Here is an 18,105-nt window from a genome sequence, read left to right on the forward strand (position 1 = left end):
AGGAGAACTGTGAAGATTCAAAGAGGATCCTTTTACATGAGCTTAGACTTAATTATTTTGTTAGATATTTGGAAGTCAGGACTGTGCTAGGTTTCATGTTATATTGATAAAATTTCGGAAATATGGAACTTGCTGCTACTGCTCAGAAATGCAGAGAGTGGACCTTGCTGCAGGTGTCACTGGAGAGCTGCTGGAATTCAGTCAGACAAATGTTTATTGTTTAACCGATAAATATTGAAATTGTATCCTTTCAGAATCCAGGTTAAATGTATATATTGGTGGAAACAGGGTAATAGAAGGGATAAACTTTAATGCTGTTCTGCTTTTAACTAAGGAAGTGCCTGCACTAGGTACTGTGCAATCTCTGTGTGATGCTTTGCTGCTGTTGCCCTATGTCTGTGTGGGTTTTTGGGATGCCCATTACCTGCCCATGCTGCAGAAGTGCTCGTGGGGCCATGATCAGGTTCATGCTGACAGCTGGATGGGGCTGCGTTAGCTGGGACTGCATGCTCCAGCAGAGGCCAAGGAGCTTGGCTTTCCCTGCTGCTGCCAGGCTCATTCCCGTGGGCCCTGGCTGCTTGGATCTGGGAAGATGATGTGCCTCTCCTGCTGGTGAGGCTGGTTTTATTATTCTTCAGAAAACTAGACTCTCACTTGAGATGTGTTCCTGACAGGGGGAGGGATGAAATATTTTTAGCAGCCTCGGTGGCTCTGCTTGCAGCGCGTTCATGCCTCGCTTGTTCAGGGTTGCAGTTGCTTTTTCGAACACGCGTTTGGGGCTCCTGCCAAGACACCCAGGGCACTACAGCGTCGTGTTACAAGGTCCTGCTTTGTACAGGCAGAGCTTGGCCCGGCAGGGCTGAGTCTGGGCTCTGCCAGCATAGTGCTGTCGTACAGTGTGTGTGGCCAGTGGAGGGGTGCTGGGGTTGACACTGCGTGCTGCTCTCGCCGCACACTCAGCATGGAGAACTCGCTGCCTGCCTCTGGAGCCGTATGTCCTGCGGCTTTCTCCTTTCTTGGATGTCAGCTGTACTGGGGTTGTGGATGTGGCTGGTTTGCTGGGCAGAGCCCTGAGTCACCTCTGAACATCCAGGCTCTACATGTCTGTTTGCTGTTGCTGATGCTGCTGGAGTTTGCTTATTAAAAAAATTGGTCAGCAAGGTGCTGTGTGTTGTAACACTGAGGGAATGAAATCGAGTGTCTCCTGTCCATCCTCTCATCTGAATGATTTAGGTTTTTTCTGCTGCTGTTTTTCTGCTCCACAGCAAGCAATGTTTCTGGCCCAGCTTGTGCTCAGCATTAAAATAAGGAAACCCACTTGCACCGCTGAGTTGTTGGTTTTGTTTTAAATGCTTGATCTGTTCTGGATGTGGCAGTAGAAATTGCTCATTGGGAGACTCCCCATAAATGCAAATAATCTGTGGTTTGAATGGTTTAGTGATTAGGAAAGGTTTGTAATACCAGAAGTCCATTTCAGGAGTATGGTTAATGCTTCTCCAGTTATGGTGATTTCTTCCAGAGAGCTTTGAGGTCTGGCTTCCTCATGGGAATCCTCTGCAAAGTCTTCTGGAATTTGTCCCAAACAGCACAGAATGTGGGGAATCTGTCAGAAAGTGCCATGTACAGATTCAGTGAACAACAGGGAATACGAACAGCAGAAGAAGCATGGCTGAGATAAGTTTTAGTAGTGTTTAAGACCTCTTTAGCATACAGAGGCTGCATTTTATCAGGACAGTAAGACAATTCTAGGAAACTCTCTGTTTTTCAGGAGAGAAACATGCTGGTCTTTGAAAGTCTACCTGCATATTTCAGTGCAAGTATTTTGGTCAACTAAAATCAGGTGTTTCATGAAGAAAACAGTGGTGAACCCCCCAGGAGCTCCCTCCCCTTGGTGCAGAGGAAATCCAGTCCCTGCTGGGATTGCTGCTGGTTTGAGCTCCGTGATTTCGCCCTCCTGCCGCCTGTGCGTTGGCTCTGCCGGGTGCAGGCTGTGCTGGGTGCGGGTCTGGCCCTGCTGGGCTGGCCCTGTCCCAGGCTGCAGCAGGGGTGGGCAGAGCCGGGGCAGTGCCATGCGTCCGGGCTGCTCCGTGGGGATGGGATGTAAAAATAACACTCTGTGTTCAGCCTGAGCACGCTCCTTCCCGGAGGACAGAGCTGCATTGTTGGGACAATGAAATGTGAAAATACTAAAAACATTCAAACTATTTTCTTTTTATTTGGGAGCCTTTTGTGGAGCTCTGCAAAGCAGCCAGCCCAGTGTGTGGAGCCACTGGCAGAATTCAAAGGTGAGCTGGGAGTAGAAGGTAAACCATAAGCTTTTTGGATTTTTTGCTGCTTTCAAGGAAGGGTTCTTATATTTTTATAGGGGACATTATCAGTGTCAGGCTAAGATGACTGGATGGATACGTGTTGACCGATCTGTTTAAAAGGAAAAAAAAAATTCAGTCAATCTGGTTTCAGGTGGTTTATGGTATGTACTCTATTTCAATGACTAATACTTTGGTTTTAAAAATTCAGCTTTCTTTTGTTGTCATTGTAGCTACAAGTATCTGGGACTTTAATACCTCTCCAACAAAGCCAGAAAGGATCAGATTTTCTGCTTGTCATATTCCAGCAGTTAAAGGGAAGAAGGTTTCACTTTTATGCTGAGAGGAGAGCTGTTCAATGTTTCCAAGCCATCGTAGTGAGCGTAAGGCCTCAGGTACATTATTGAATTAACAAACAAGCCTGTGTCAGCTAAACTGCAGTAACACATCATGTCCTGTGCTTGCTACACACTTTGGGCTTATTGCAAGGTAGAAACAAAACCTTCAGTCGTGCCTTGCACGCGTGGTGGCCGGGACGGCTCACGTTTGCAGGTACGGTGATTGACGCACAGCCCGCTCCGCGTGTCAGCGCGGGCTTGTGTTGACGCTTGAATGAAGTTCAGTCACTGAATGGCAAAACCTAACTGCCAAGACAGTTGCTGAAGAGTGAGAAGATGCTTTTAGTGGGTTTGTGGCTGGTTTTTTGTGATTTATTTTTTTTCTAATACTTTAATAAAAGGAAAATGTGAGAAGGTGAAGTTTGGTAGCTCAGAAAGCTTTACATGATAACCGAAAGTAATCAATTTGATTTACAGATGTGAAGCAAAGCTAAAAACTGGCAAGTTAAATTCTGTTAGAAGAAAATTAAAGCAATTTCAACCGCAGCTGTGTACCTTTCCAGGTTGTCATTGGAGAAAACAGAGCTTTAAGAGTAAAAGAAATGTGTTTTTGGGGGAGTGTGTGTATTGTGTGTCAGTTAGACTTAGATATTAAACACTGTGGTGATGTTCATGCCAGCAATATGGAGAAATGACAAACCAAGTCTTCTTGGAAATGTTCCATTTCATCACTCTGCAGTTTTTAGGTTGCTTTATTGATAAACTTAATCCTTTATGCAGACTGGGCATTTTGCCCTGATTGTGGTTTCTGCTGAGCTGGACCCATGTTGGATAGTGTGCTAAGTGTCTTTATTTTTAATTTTATGTATCATGAAGAAGGAAGATCATGTTCTATATGCAGATTTCTAAAAGATTAACCAATTCACTGCTTATTTAAAAAAACAAGACTATGGTTTATGGACAAAACAAACATGGGTTTAAAGCCCATGCTGCAGGTCTCAGGTCTGCTGAAGTTTAACTTTGTTTTCCCCTTGCTTTATCTTGTGGCTGGAAGCAGATCCCAGTGATCATGAAGTAGCAACCATTGGTGAGCCCTCAACTGCTAGTGCCAGACTGAGGTGTAGGCAATTATCTTGGACTTGTCAGTTTTTCCTGTACCTGGAGAAATGGAAAGAAAAGAAGGCAGGACTAGAATTTAGTGAAGTTTTTCAGGTCCTTTGGATGTAATTCTTTAAAGCTCCATTCAATGTTTGAAAGTAGAGCTTAACCAGTACTAACAGAGTTTTTGGATCATCACATAATTAGCCAATCTGTTTAGTCTCCCCTAGAGAGAGACTGAGTTGTAAATACTGATAAATCCATTTCTAACTAGACATCATTTAACCATGTATGCAGATCTGGTCTAGTAGCAATCTGGCAGGCAGCAGCTGGATTTCCTTCATTTATTACTGTGGGCGAGTCAGCTTGATGCAGCAGTGATCACAAGAACGCCCTTGGAAAATGTCCTTGGTGTTGATACCTCCTGAAGGGTGACCTGCCATCCATGCAGCCATTCCCTCTCCAAAATGGTCCCTGGGGACATCTGCCAAGTGATAGCTACTCTGGCTGTGGGCTGCCCTTGTTGGTACCCCAGTTGTGAGCTGCATGGTCTCAGCCTGCCATGGTCTTTCCTCCAGACTCACAGTGGTGGTTTTGTGCTGAACTGGTTATGAAAAGTCCCATCAGTATGGCTGCACTTCGCATCAGTGTTATGGGTTGTGGGATTTATGAATTAACCTTTCTCTCTCTCTCATTTCCCCACACCCCGCCCCCCATGTGCTAATGGAAACATGTACTTCTGGAAACAGGTGTGGGAAAAGGGAAGGCAATTTTTTATCGATTAAAGAAGAAAACACCAATTAAAACTGGGGCAAGAATCTGTGACTAGTAAAAAGAAAGCAAGTCGTGTGCAGAGCATCCTCTGAGGAAATCTGCAAAAGGCAAATATAGTCAAAACTGGCTTTATTCCAATGGGTGTGTACAGGGGAGGGGAACTCCAGGTCTGTGCAGTGACTTTGAAGTCTAGGATCTTAAATTAGAAGATAAATGTTAAATAATGTATTAGCTTAAAGTGCTTCTGGCCCAAATGGTACCTCATATGATTAGGCTATTGCAGCATTTATAATCACACACAGGTTCATAATTTGTATATGCCAGCAGAATGTTCAGGTGGCTTCAGCCCCTGTCCTGGGCAGTAAGCATGGGAACAGTCTGGTGGGTTTCAGTTTGGGGATTAGTATGGATCAAGACCAGGGATCTGTGACTGTGGTCTTGCAACTGTGCAGGAACTTACTAATCACCACGGAATTAAGCAGGATCTTATGCAAGAGGCCTCATATCACTGAGGTTATTGATCCAGGCGTGCCATTGGGATATTAAGTCTTCACTGGCTCTACAACATTCTAGTCAATAAAGGCAACTTGAAACTTGAATTTTCTGCTAGTTCCTCACTCTCTCACTTGATGTTTTGCATTGCTTAATGTTTTGCAGCATTCAGATTTTTCCTCGTAAATGGATTTAGCCCCTGCTGTATTTTTTTCCAAAACCTTTTGGTTTTAAGGGGTCCTGCAAAGAGTTCTCATCTTGTTATGTGGGTCATATGAGCATCTAATCTTCAAAAGTTTTAACCTCCATCAAAACTCATTTGCTCCCACATCTACAATTAGTCGTCTTTCCAGTTTTACTGTGTAACTTGAGGAAATAAATACTCTAGAATGTAAGCAAGCTACACGCTGCTCCTGGCTACATCCCTGTACTGGGAACACTTGTAGCAGGGAAGGGTGCTTAGTGCCCCATCCCTTCCCTGCCCTTCTCAGTGGTGGCTCAAGTTAGGAGACTTAGTTCTTGGCTGAGGCACTTGGAATGTCTGTCTTCCCCCACGTAGCTGAGGCTTGATGCCATCGCCTGGCTCCAGCTGCAGTGGCCAGTCTCCTGCTGTGTCAGGCTGTCACAGAAGGGAGGTGAGGGAAGCAATGCTGCAGGAGTTCCTGCAGCAGTGAAACCTGCTCAGACTTGCTGCAGGATTGCAACATGGCAGAGCTGTGTGAGTTTTGTTTGCATGGAAGAGTGCCTGTTGATGCTCTTTGTATGATGTTTTTATTTCTTTGTGGGTATAGATGTCTCCTTTTTACAGCATGGGACACTGGTGCTCTGTTGCCACATGAACTCACTGAGGAAAGCATATGTTCCTTTCGGATGACTGAGACAGAGTCCTCTTATTGGTGGTGAAATTCAGCCTGGTAGCTTGGGTTTGGTTTTATTGCTCTGTAGCAATAAAACTTTTGAAGGCTCTCTGATTATATTAAGCAGACTAATTAGCATATTTTCATGGATGTGTTTATTGCTTTATGTGGTGAAATGATCTATGTGAATATCAATCAGACTGGGTTGTACCCAACATCAACTGCTTCCTAAATAAGTCTAATGGTATTCTTTCTGCACAAGCAATTTCACCATCCTTCCGTCTCATCCCTATTAAGTCAGATCTGCTGTTGTTAACAGAAAAAATGTATTGGGCACCTGGAGGTTTCTCAGTATAAATACTGCTCTCTGAGAGGGAAATCTGCTGTATGAATTTGAAACAGCTCCTTGAAAAAGAGACTTTCTTCTTTTTTCTCTAAATTTCTTGCTGTTGTGTTAGATTGTGATTCCAAATCCAGGGTGTGCTCTGAACTTGTGCAAGAATAGAAATTATTCCATTTCTGCATTTAGCCTGGACAGTGGCTTTTTAGTAGAGATTTCTCACTAGACTCTTGCAACAGAATGGGTGCCTCTTAGCCTGGTTCTTGCTCGCCGTTGCTCTGCGGCGCAGCGGATGGAGTCAGCGCTCTCCGCAGCGTTGTGCAGTGCGGTCAGGGCGTTTGTGATGAGACCCTGCTGCATGCCCTGCACAAGTGGGTGATCACAGAGATGGGGCAGATGTGGGCTGGGATCCTCGTTTGGTACAGGTCAGTGACTAATACCAATGTTTCTGTTTAAGAGCCTTTTTTTACAATGTGTTTGTTAGTGCACTCAATAGTGAGAGAATGTCAATATCTAATACTCCCATAAGTTGCTAAATTTTTAGAGATCCTTTTACCATTTAACCCTGAAAATAGCCACAGAGAAATAGTAATGCAAATGTCAGTAGAATTAGATTTCCTGTAGTTTCTGGAGTTTGCAGCCATTTTCACGTCAGTATGTTGCAGTTTGCAATCCCTGATATTATGGTCAGTTGCGGTAGTTTCATTTTCGTTTGCGTTCTTTGCACATCTTGGCCTTGGTTACTGCAGTGCTGCTTCCTGGGCTCTTCCCAAGGCGCGGACCACTGACAGGTGCAGCTCTGAGCAGGGTGGGAGCGGCGGTGCTGGCAGCAGTGCTGGTACCTGCTCCGTTCCCCACTGCAGGGTCCAGGTACACCAGGCACCTGTCAGCAGTGGGGCGATGGGGACTGCAGGTGACCCAGTTGCAGAGTTGCACCACAGACTCTTCTGAGATCCACCTTCCTCTTGCCTTTTCCCTCATCATCCATTGTCCTTCGTGTCCTGTTCTCTGAGGTCACAGAAATGACCACAGATATACTTGTAGGGCTGTATAATTTAACATCTCCACCCCAACATGGCTTGTCTCCTTCATGAATTTCATGTTACCTCTCCTGCCCTGTGGAGTGTTTCCATTCTCATCTCCTGTTTGTTCTAAATGGTCTGTACAATGCCCTTGCCATTTTGTCATAATGCTTTTTCAGAAATGCTGCCTGACGTACCAATATAATTTGAGACAATGCATTTTCAGCTATTCTTCCTCTAATTTTGGTTCTTACAGAATATGTTTTTGGGTTTTAATTCCTCTTCTCTTTTTTCCTAAGGAAAACTGAATTTTGCACATAAGAATATTTTCTTCCACATTACTTGTGATCTGAGTCAGTCAGGAGTTTCTCCTCTGTTACATTCCTGAAATTTATATTTTAGGAATTAACATTTCGGTGCAGAATTTCTTCACATTACCTGTACATTACTGCAAGTGAAGAAAATTATTTGAAAAAACCACAAACCTACCAAACCCTAGCACTGTGATGTCTGTCAGAGCCTCATAGAGTCATTGCCTCAAAGCGACGGACATAAATTAAAATGGGAAAGTTCAGTCCTTGTGTTGATACTGGTGGCAGACATGCTGCAGGATTCATGCAGTGGGGAACTCCTAAAAGGCCATTCCTGTCAGGTTGGGTGGTTCCTGGTATTTCAGCCTTGGGAGCACCTTGCATACTCTAAATATAATGATTCTGAAGATCACAAACTTAGATTATGTATGGCTTGTCTTTGGATCATCTTGTCTCTGTCCTGCATGAGTGATAATATTTGCTACAAACAGAATATCACTGAGACAAAGAAGAGCAAGGGGAGAAGTAGCCATGGGGGTGAGGGTGGCTTTTTACACGTGTCTGAAGGAGTGGGGCTGGGTGGCGTAAGGTGCTGTGAGTCAGAGCTGTCGAATAGGGTGATGAGCCTTTGCTTTACCTCTTTGAAATATGATAGTAAAACACATTTTGTTTGACGAAGAAGTTGAGGGTAGGGGATGAGAGGTGCTGAGGTTTCTTCATGCCCCAGAGTCAGCTGTGGTAACAGTGCTGTGCTGTGTTGTGTACTGGAGTCCTTCTGTGACAAAATTAGAGCTTTAGCCTTACAGGAGATCACGCTAATATTTGGAAAATTTTGTTTAGTGAATATTAAATAGCATTTCACCGCTGTTATAATTAGAGCTTATAGTTTATAGGTGGATTTATGTCCTGCTGTGCATTTTTGAATCTCTGGTGTCTGTCTGCTTGGCCTTTGCTCCCAGCTCTGTTGTTGTGTTGCTGAGGAACAGCTGTGTCACTTAGACTCTATTCATCTGCTCTTGGTTTGGTTGTCTGTTATCCTGAACTATTTTTCTGGCTCAAAGTACAGTTTTAAAAATAGTGTCAGGCGTTGCACAGTGCCTGGGAAGCCCTGTAGCTTTAAATGCCGTGTCCTGGCCCTGCTGGCGGCCTGGAGCAGAGCTGCCCGCCGCGGAGCGGGGCTCAGCCCGGCCCGGCTCTCAGCCCGGCCCGGCTCTCAGCCATGCCGGTCCGGCGGCGGCGCTCGGGCGGCGCTCGCAGCGGCCGGTGGCCGCGGGGCCGCGCCCGGCGCCGGCAGCGCCCATGGCTGCGCCGTGATGTTCATGTGGTGCTGCTGTACCTGCGTGTGCTGTGAAAGGGACTTCTGCGAGCCCACCAAGGTGAGGAGCTTGTAGGGGAGCAGTTGTAGCTGTCAAGTTTGACTGTTTTATTTAAGTCTCCAGTAGAACTTGACCTCGTTTTGTGCATCAGCCTTGGAAGCACTCCATTTTTCCTCTGGGCACTGCTGTTGAATTTCAGTAGTTGTTTTTTTTTTTAATATAGCTTTTCTTTGCTTTTGAAGCTGAGAAGTGCAAAAAGGCCCCTGTCTGAGTGAGTGTTGCAATCCATAAACAGGATCAAATGTGGCGCTGCTTTTTGGGATTTTCTGGTTTTGTTGTTTTGGGATTTGGTTTCTATGATACAGTGAGTGATGAAAGAGATGGGAGATGCAGATGCAGCAGATGCAGATGCAGCCCAGTGTCAGAGAGAAGTATTTGCATTGGTAGCTTTTTTAATGTGACCTCTTGTTTTGCTGTTTTAAGCTGTACAAAATGTATTTTCAGGAAGTAGTAAACAAACTGCAGAACCATATTCTTCTCGAGGTAAAAAGAGTAAGTGTGCTGCCTCCCATAGACCCAGTGACCTTCAGAAATGATGAAGTATTTTTCTTCTGTTTCATTGAGCTGTGCAGCTCAGCACTGCCCTTTTTCAGTCTGCGTTAACTGTAAGCTGTATCTTCCCCTCCTCCCCCATTTATTAAATACCGAAGAGAGACAGTAAGGTCTTTGATGCTCTGATCTGCAACGCAAAATAGAAGCTATTTCTCTTTGAATTGTTGCAGTTAGCTCTCCCATTCTCTGTGGTCCAGTGTTTGGGGAAAAAAGAAATCTGAGATCCAAATAGTTTTTTTGCCATAGTTGATGGTTTACCTGGGGTCTGTTACAGTCTGCAGAAGACATGGTTGAAAGGTCGAATAGTATTCCTGTTGTGTTTGAAACACATATGTCTGATGCATTTATTTCATTAACTCAGATTTTCCCAAAGGAAAGTAATACCTTCTGTATGTGTACTTTGTATCACTGCATTCATTAGTCCTCATGATAGAAGTGACACACAGGTGTCTCTCAAGAAAAATGCCTGTTACTGTGTTGCAGAGGTACAGGCTGTGGTGGTACAGGGCAGCAGGAGAGCCCAGGGGGTTACAGATGTTTTACGTCCCAGGTTGATAGATCTGCTTTGCATCTTGCAAGGTGCTTTGCATCTTGTCACACCTAACTTCAGGCTACTGCATCACCTCTTGAGAGCTGGAGAGAGTAATGGTGAGCACAGGATACCTTGTTCTTTGCTCTCTAGGCCAGGTCAGGGTAGCCTGAACAGCTTTCTACCGTGTGTTGAGGAGATGCTGCACTGAGGGCTATCTCTAAATGGAGTTCTCAATGAGGATTCCTAGTTTTTGCAGGAATACTGAAAGCAGCATAGTGATTTTAGTATTTACCTAATTCAGTGTTCCCTGTGGATTTCTGGACAAGTGCCCTGTTGCCCGACCCTGACAGGTGCTTGTCATCCCTTGACTGTGTCTTCCTCTCTGATGTCTCATTGCTTGCTGTTCTCTTCCAGGTTTCCAAAGGCATCCGTGCCATGCGTCAGCCGCCCTGAGGAGGGCATGTTCTTGGGCTGAAGGAACTGCCCTTGCTCAGTGTCTTGTGCTTTACGAGCTGTGTTTGCCACTTGGAGCAATCTTAGAGATTTAGCTGGTGCTAATGCAGGAGCACCTGCAGCACTTGGAGTAAACAAGCTGCTTTTGAACAAAGCAGGAGTCTGAAGCAGCTGTACTGCACATTTGTGACAAGTGTGATCTTATCTGGTACTATGTGTATGTTGTACTACAAAGGCTTTAAATAAGGAAATATGTCAAGAAATGCTCTATGGCAATGGCAAAGCAGTATATTCACAGGAAGCATGAATCTTACTGCTTTGAATTACTTAATATTGTATGAACTGTTGATTGGATAAACTTCAGGGAGGAGTTTTGCTTATGGTTATGCTATGTGTTGTACCTGATTATTAGTTACTGGAGCCCTTCAGATTAAACACTTGGAGGGGATGTGCGTGTTAAACTTCAGCAGAGACACATCCCCCGGAAAAGGGAGAATCTTTGCTCTCGCACAGGGCTGTTCTGTGCAGAAGGATCACGCAGAGGCATTTGTCCTTCCAGACCTCAGACCCAGTTTGCTCCAATGCTTTGCAAGTCAAAGTTAACTTGCAACCATAAAATTAAACTGTGTTCTTTACAAATTAATATATAACATGCAATAATAATCTCTGTTCATCAGATAGCACCTTGAAGCATAAAAAACCAAAACCAAAACTGCTCTACTCTCTGGGAAGTATTAACAAAAATTTTGTCTCTCAGGTAATGAGATGTGACTCACACACTGGGGAAAATAGGATGAGGTAAAAAAAAAAAATCAGAACCAAACAAAAAAAACCACACATGAATTTACATAGTCACTTTCTTATAGAAGCTTGTATAAACTTGTTTCTTAATCCATCCTCTTCTGCTGGTTCCTATACTTAACTTTTGCTCAGCTTTACCTCATTTCCTATCCTTATTTTTGTAACTTCTAGCCTGATTGGCACTCCCCACTAGAAATCAGGAGCTGCTAAAATAAACATCCATGGTTGTTATTTTGGCCGTATCTTTTGCTGTGTCATCCCTTATCACCTCCTACAAGTTCTTGTGTATAATTCAGTTCTTTCCTATTTTTCCGACCAGATTGTTGCATCCGTTCCCTTGGACTTCCCTCACCCTCAATGTTGCCTTGTTTATTCAGTCAACACTGATGATTTTCTGCTTGACTAGTCTAGCTTTAGGAAACCATTACTGAATTGCGCCATCAAGCCTTACTTTTTTGTGCTCAAAAATATCTTTTTCTCAAGATTTCAGAAATTTGAGGTCAAGAAGGTGATGTCTTTGGCAGCAATGCTGTTTAAAAGGAATTAAAGGGGCTGTAGGCAACCTCTTGAGGGAGACTTTACACTGCATTGTGTAAATCCCTTCTGTCTCTGGGATGTCAGTAAGTACTTGTAGGGCAAGCTGATGCCTGGTCCCACATGTTCCAGTCCTGCTTGAGGGAACAGCTTGTGCAGTGTTCCTTGCCTCAGCCCACCACACTGAGCTGGTAGGTGTCAGGGATGCAAGTGCCTGAACCACAGCTGGGAAAGGTGGAGGTCAGCTTTGTAGCTTCAGCTACCTCTTAACATTTGCTTCCTGAGAGGCAGGGGGCCCTGGGCAGGGGGAACATGTGGAGACTGCTGAACTCCCCTGCGCTGACAGCAAGGTGCTGTGGGGGAAGCATCTGTGACCAGCAATTGCCTTCACTGACGACGCTTCGCTGGAGCTCCCTGTGGAATGCGTAGTGTTGGTTGTGACAGGAGCTGCCTCTGGTACAGCGAGTATGATGCTGTGTGGCAGCAGCATCTTTCATCATTGCTCCCAACACCAGGGAGGGTTGCAGCTGGATACTGCTCTGCTTTGGGAAGAATTTCTGCTGCTGACAGCTCTGAGGAAAAGACAGCTGGCTGCTTTACAGCTAAACTATTTTTGGCACTTGATGTGACACATGAAGTCACATCTCCATTTCATACTGAATTAGGTACAAGGCCATGGCCAAGTCGCCCTGCAGCTGGCTTTACCAAATCCCAAGCCGAGGGTTTGTTCGTGTGCCTCGGGCCATTGCTTGAGGGATGCTGCTCTTGGCACCAGTGCCAAGTGAAGAAGTCCCAGGTCACCTTTCCCTCCAGTGATGTTTCTGCTGTCTTGGGCCTGATGGTCAACCACACGATAGTGAACCACATTTGGGAAAGTAGTAAGAACACCCCCAAGCACTTTCTCGCTTGGTTCCCAGTGAAGTCGCAGCTTGGCTCTAGAGGGAGCTGCTCTCCTGTCTGTCTCCAGGCTGTGCCAGTACAAGGTAGGCAGGGAGCTGCTTGGCTTGGACGCCCCTAAAGAAAGGGAATGCCCAGTTGCATGCAGCCTGTGGGAAATGTTTCCCCTTCGTGGTTGCCTACAGCCCTTCTGTCCGGGGCAGGGACCTGCCCTCTCCCCTCTCTCCAAAGCAGGCCTGTGGGGCTCTGTGTTGGCACGTGTAACATTCGTGCATTCCTGTTGCGGCAGTCATCACTTATGACTGTTTAACTACTGTGAGTAAGGTGTAAAGCCATTTCCTCTTGGTGACACAGTGTTGGTTCCCTGCTCAAGCTGTTGTCTGAGGCATAGTACTGGAATTTTTTCTTGAATATTTTTCAGAGTAATTTTTCATTTTTTGTTTTCTCACTGTTTGTTTTTTTAACCCATAACCATGGTGATCTTCCCATCATTTTGAGGGTTAATTGCTCATAGGCAAAGGCTATATAACTTTCAGAAATCCCCATTTTATTATCTAAACAATGAGCTGTGCTGTGAAAAACACACAGCAAGACTTCCCTGAGCTGTCCATCTGTTTGTGTGCTTTCCTTAGCCAGGTTTAATTTGGATTTGGATTTAGGAGCATGCTAGAGACACCTCAGAACAGAACAGAAGTTGCTGTCAAGGATGACCATAGGTTCCTGTGGGTGAGTCGCTGGAGCCTGTTAAAAAGCAGAGCTGCTGCACCTTCTGAAGATTCAATCAGTCAATACAGTTTTTCAGGATAACTGCAGTGTGTCACAAGGAATCACACTGGACATGTTTTTTGCTTTTCCTTTTTCTTGACAGTAAATCTAAGGCAGATGTTTTGCAGAGCGGGAGCATGTATGCACCCTGAGCACTTGCTGAGGGAAGGTGTAAGGTGGATTCGTAAATGAATCCACATGTGAGTGAGCAGCTGTCTCTAGGGATGGTTCATTGCAGCAGTATTTAGATCTTTAGATTTAGATGTCTGTATTTACCTGAGAGATGAATGAACAGAAATATTCTCCCTTACATATGCTGTTGTGTGGGATTTGGAATCACAGAAATATGCAACTAGAAATAAATAGTAACCCATAGAGTTGGTGGTATCAGATGTGTGGCAGTGTTGCAGCAGACAGATCCAACTTTCTGTCTCAGACAGATCCACAGATGCAGGATGTGGAAGTAGTATCTGGGAGATACTCAGAAGCTTTCTGGACATGATGCTGGGCAACTACTGGCTCTTGGTGGCCCTGCCTGAGCAGGAGGTTGGGCCAGGTGAACTCCAGAGGTCCCTTCCAACCCCAACTGATCTGTGATTCAGTAACAACCTTTAAAAAGCAAAGCATTAGAAAAATAGATTCTTAATGCTAGATCAGGTGTAGGTAATAAAGAGCTTGTTGCATCACCCAGGTGAGTTAGGCAGGGGAGTTTGTGACACTTTTTTGTTTCCTTTGGGACCTGTGGTAAGTTGTGCCATATACAATGACTATTTTGGATCCAGAGGAGCAGGGCACTGACTGCTTATGAGACAGTGGGGCTGGTGCCACGTTAACCCATGTGTTTCAACAGTCATGTGCTGCAGGTGGCATGCAGGGAGGTGACTTGTGGCTGTTGATGGCACTTAATCTGTGTTAATGGTACATCATAGTAATTTGTGATGTTTAAGTATCTCTTCATTGTACCTGCTGGGGATTCTGTGTGTGTTTATTCAAATGTGCACTTAGGTGTTTTAATGCAGATCCAATGAAATGGTGCCTGGGGGGGCTTTTACTCTGCAGATGTGGTCCGGCACAAAGAATGGCGGGGTTTTCTCCCCTGTGATTTTTATTTCCTCTAAGGTGTTGATTAGAGATCTTAGTAACAAACCAACTCCCTTACAACTGTCATCAGAGATTTTGAGTCTCTGCTCCTGTGCCTGCCTGAGGCTGGAGACCATCTGTCCCCCTGGTGTGGAGGGGTTAGCCAAGTCCCTATGCCCATCCCTGCGCCTGCCGTGCACTAATGATGCTGTTGAGTGGTGTTTCCAAACAGGAAGTCTAAAACCTATGACTTTCTATGAGTCTCATAGGTTTTCTGTCTGTATGACTGTATTGCCTTCAGCACAGTGGGAACAGGAAGCAAAACAAGTTTGGAATGTTTTCATGGCTGGTTTTAGCTGCCAGTCAGATGTGCAGTCACTGGGAAGGTGATTAACCCAGGCACCTCAGGTGCTGTTAGCTCCTTTCTGGGGCTGTGCAATCTCACTCTAGCTCCCCTGTCTCACTTTGCCCTGTATGTGTTTATTTTAAGTAGCATGACAATTTTCAGTCACACTTGTGAAGCTCCAGGCTTCACAAGGGGAGGGAGCAGAATGCAGGAGTTGCTCTCTTGCAGCAGGCTTGCTCTGAAAGCTGCTGTTTGCTTAGGCCAGCTGCCCTGAGTGTTTAAAAGCAACAGTCCATCTTCTTGGTGAATGATGGGTATATGCTTTTACTGGAGGAGTTTTAGGAGGGCAAAATACCTTCAAAGGAACTGCTGTATTTAATCTTCAGCAGCACCAAAAGGCAGAATCGTGAGGTACTTTTTGGGCTGTGTGCTGCAAAATAGAGACATTGGAAAGCTTGTACAGAAGTGAAAGCCTGAGACCATTAACAGTTGAGAATTTGGTAAGATCTTGAGAGAGAGAAAGCATAAGGCCATAAACATGATTTCATCTGATTTGAGGCATAATGCCAAAGCAGTTCTCAGTGTACCTCCTGGTGGGAGGGCACACAGCTCCCCTTAACTGGAACTGTCAAATATAATGGAAAATTGTATTGCAAGAGAGATTGACTATTGAATTGTAACCCCTAGTCTTATAAAAGCATTGATCATTATATATTTAATTTACCAGCATCTTTTCAGGACAGATTGACCATCATCTCAAATTCAATAATACGTCATCAGCATTTCCCAGGGACCCGGTTTGTGCTAAGTATTCCCTTTACAAAGCCTTGTCAATATGGACAAAATACTTAAATTATCTCAGTTCTGTTCCAGAACTGCACTTGTTCAGCCTTTTTCTTTTGAATTGGAAAGAACCCTTTTTGTTATTTCAGAATAATATCCACACAGTTGGTAATTACAAAGCAATTATCCCAACTTGGTTTATTCTGTTACTGCAGTTCTAGTTCATTTTCTACCACAGGTGTAAGGAGATAACCTGGGCAGATTTGCTGAAGTCAACTGACTTTAAAAGGGGGTGAAGAGAAATTCTACCAAATTTTTCTCTCACAAAACTTGTGTCATGAGAGCAAGAGTGTAATATTAGTGTAATTTATGGTAATTATCCATACACACACACTAATCAGACCAAACCTGGAGTAAATTAAGCTGATAGAAACTCTTTGCTGCAAAGTAGTGTTGAAGCCCCAGTAGTTCGATGACACTGATCTGTGCAGATTTCACCTGAGAGCCTCTGGGCTGCAGAAGAACTGGTGAGAAGTGATTGTTTGGTTCTGAGACACCAGGTGAGTCCCATGCTCACTCACCCTTACCACTGCCCAGAAAAAAATCAATTATGAAAAGAAAAAAAAAATTAAATCGTGGAAGTTTTGCATCAAAACTGTGAATCTTTCTGGTCTTTCTTTGTCTGCCATTAAATACTAAAATGTCCTTGCTCTGGAGGAGGTAGAGATTGTTAAGAATGGATTGAGAAGCCCTTGGTTCATAGGCAGTTAACAGTAATGCGATTGTCTTGGTGTACTGCACAGAGCTGTGTGCTGCTCTCGGGGGGGCGGCTGGTTGGCAGAGCTGCTCTGTGGGTGAGGCACAGACCAGCTGTGCCATGGGTGCTGGGTGATGCTCCCAGGCCAGCCATGGCCTGCACAGGCAGCGTCTTTGTGTTCGTCTGGGCCACAGGGAGAAATCTGGTCACCAACAGCCCTGGAAAAATCTTAATGAAATTACAAATTCCAAGAAGAGGTATCTTTACAAATGTGTATTACTTCCGAATGCATGTCCCTACATCTCAGAGACAGCACGTTCGCTGTGCAGTACTGATATCATGATAGTGTTGGTCCCGCTGATTAATATTAATTCTTAGCACCAATTTTCCATTGATCTATCCAGAGCTCCAGGGTTTCTACACCTAAACCCTCTTAAGAAAGCAGTTGATGTTTCAGGAGTCGCAACAGACCGAGATATTATATTCTATGGTTTCCAGCAGCTGAACTCCTTTAGAAAATGAATCAATTGCTTTCCCAGGTGTCTGGTTTTCCTGTTGATAGGAAACAGAGAACCTCAGGGTTATGGGAAGAAGCCTGGCTAAGTGTTGCAGCCGCCGAGGTTTTTTTGCATTAAATATGGAATGATGAATCATGAGAGAGGGTACGGTTAAGTGTAACAGCACTTTTGTTTCGTAAAGCGCATATTCACAAACACGGACACGGTTCTGCGACTGGGCAGTAGCGGTGGGTCAGCTGGCAGCTGTTCCAGCGGAACGAGCCGGGGAGCTGCCGGCTGGTCCCCGCCGAGCCGCGGGAGCGGAGCGTGCGGGCAGCAGTCGCGGCTGCTCACCAGCTCCGCGCCGGGACGGGGCCCGCGTTCGGTTTAAAACTGACTAACGGAGATTGCCGGTGGCTGCGGCTCCGGGCCGCGCGGCCCGGCCAGGCCTCCCCGCCGCGAGGGGCCGGGCGGGGCCGGCGGCGGGCGCGCAGCCATGCACGGGCGGCGGGCGGCCGGCGGGAGCCATGCACGGAGAGCGAGCGCTGCTGCCCCGCCGGGACAAGGTATGGCGGGGGCCCGGCGGGCGTTCCTCTGCCGGAGGACCCACCGTGGCCGCGACCCGGGGCTGGCCGGGATCGGAGCATGGTCGGCTCCAGGGAGGAATGCCTGGGTCAGGAGCCGCCGGTGCGACCGCACCTGCCTGCCCGGTCCTTCGCGGGTTCGCGGCGGGTACCTGGCGGATTGGATTCCGCTGAAACAGCCTGTAACCCTTTTTTTTTTTTTTTTCTTTTCCTCCATACATTGGGTTTGTCTTTTGAAACTCGCTATTTTCCTCCCACTCGGAGACACCTGCTCGCAGGGTTTGCCGCGGCAAGGCGTGCATTCGGGCTCCTCTCAGGCTCCATTTTTCTGTTAAAAGCACTGACCGTAGTAGATCGGTTGTAGGTTTCACTGTTGCTGCTGTTCAGACAGGTGAAGCACTAGGAATGATTCGGGTGTGCTGCGTTGTACAGTAAACCGTGTGGCTTCTGCTCTCAATTACCTTCTTGGTCTCTGCACTCTCTAGCTAGTTGAGCCCCTGCCTTTGTACTGATATCTTGGAGTGCTTGGTCTGCAAACTGGGGTGCCCTATTGCACATTTGCGCTTGTGTTTTGAATCGAGGTGATTAAGTGGAGTCAGGTATGAGAGAT

At 45.7% G+C, this 18,105-nt stretch overlaps 1 protein-coding gene across 10 annotated transcripts in view; it reads left to right on the forward strand.

Annotated features, from left to right (window-relative positions):
* TMCC1 (transmembrane and coiled-coil domain family 1) overlaps positions 1 to 18,105 on the forward strand; it is a 64,923-nt gene that overhangs the window by 32,605 nt on the left and 14,213 nt on the right. The window contains exon 1 of one of the 10 annotated variants that reach the window (XM_041464260.1): positions 8,708 to 8,914. The exons of 8 other annotated variants lie outside the window; for them this stretch is intronic. In XM_041464260.1, coding sequence (XP_041320194.1) covers positions 8,852 to 8,914 — 63 coding nt within the window. In that variant the 5' untranslated portion in view covers positions 8,708 to 8,851. Of the gene's footprint in view, positions 1 to 8,707; positions 8,915 to 16,024; positions 17,478 to 18,105 lie in introns of those variants that run through there. One more of the 10 variants, XM_041464268.1, reaches the window with a different exon arrangement.

This window comes from Pyrgilauda ruficollis, unplaced genomic scaffold (genome assembly GCF_017590135.1).
Source record: "Pyrgilauda ruficollis isolate IOZ18807 unplaced genomic scaffold, ASM1759013v1 scaffold10, whole genome shotgun sequence".
Taxonomy (NCBI): domain Eukaryota; kingdom Metazoa; phylum Chordata; class Aves; order Passeriformes; family Passeridae; genus Pyrgilauda; species Pyrgilauda ruficollis.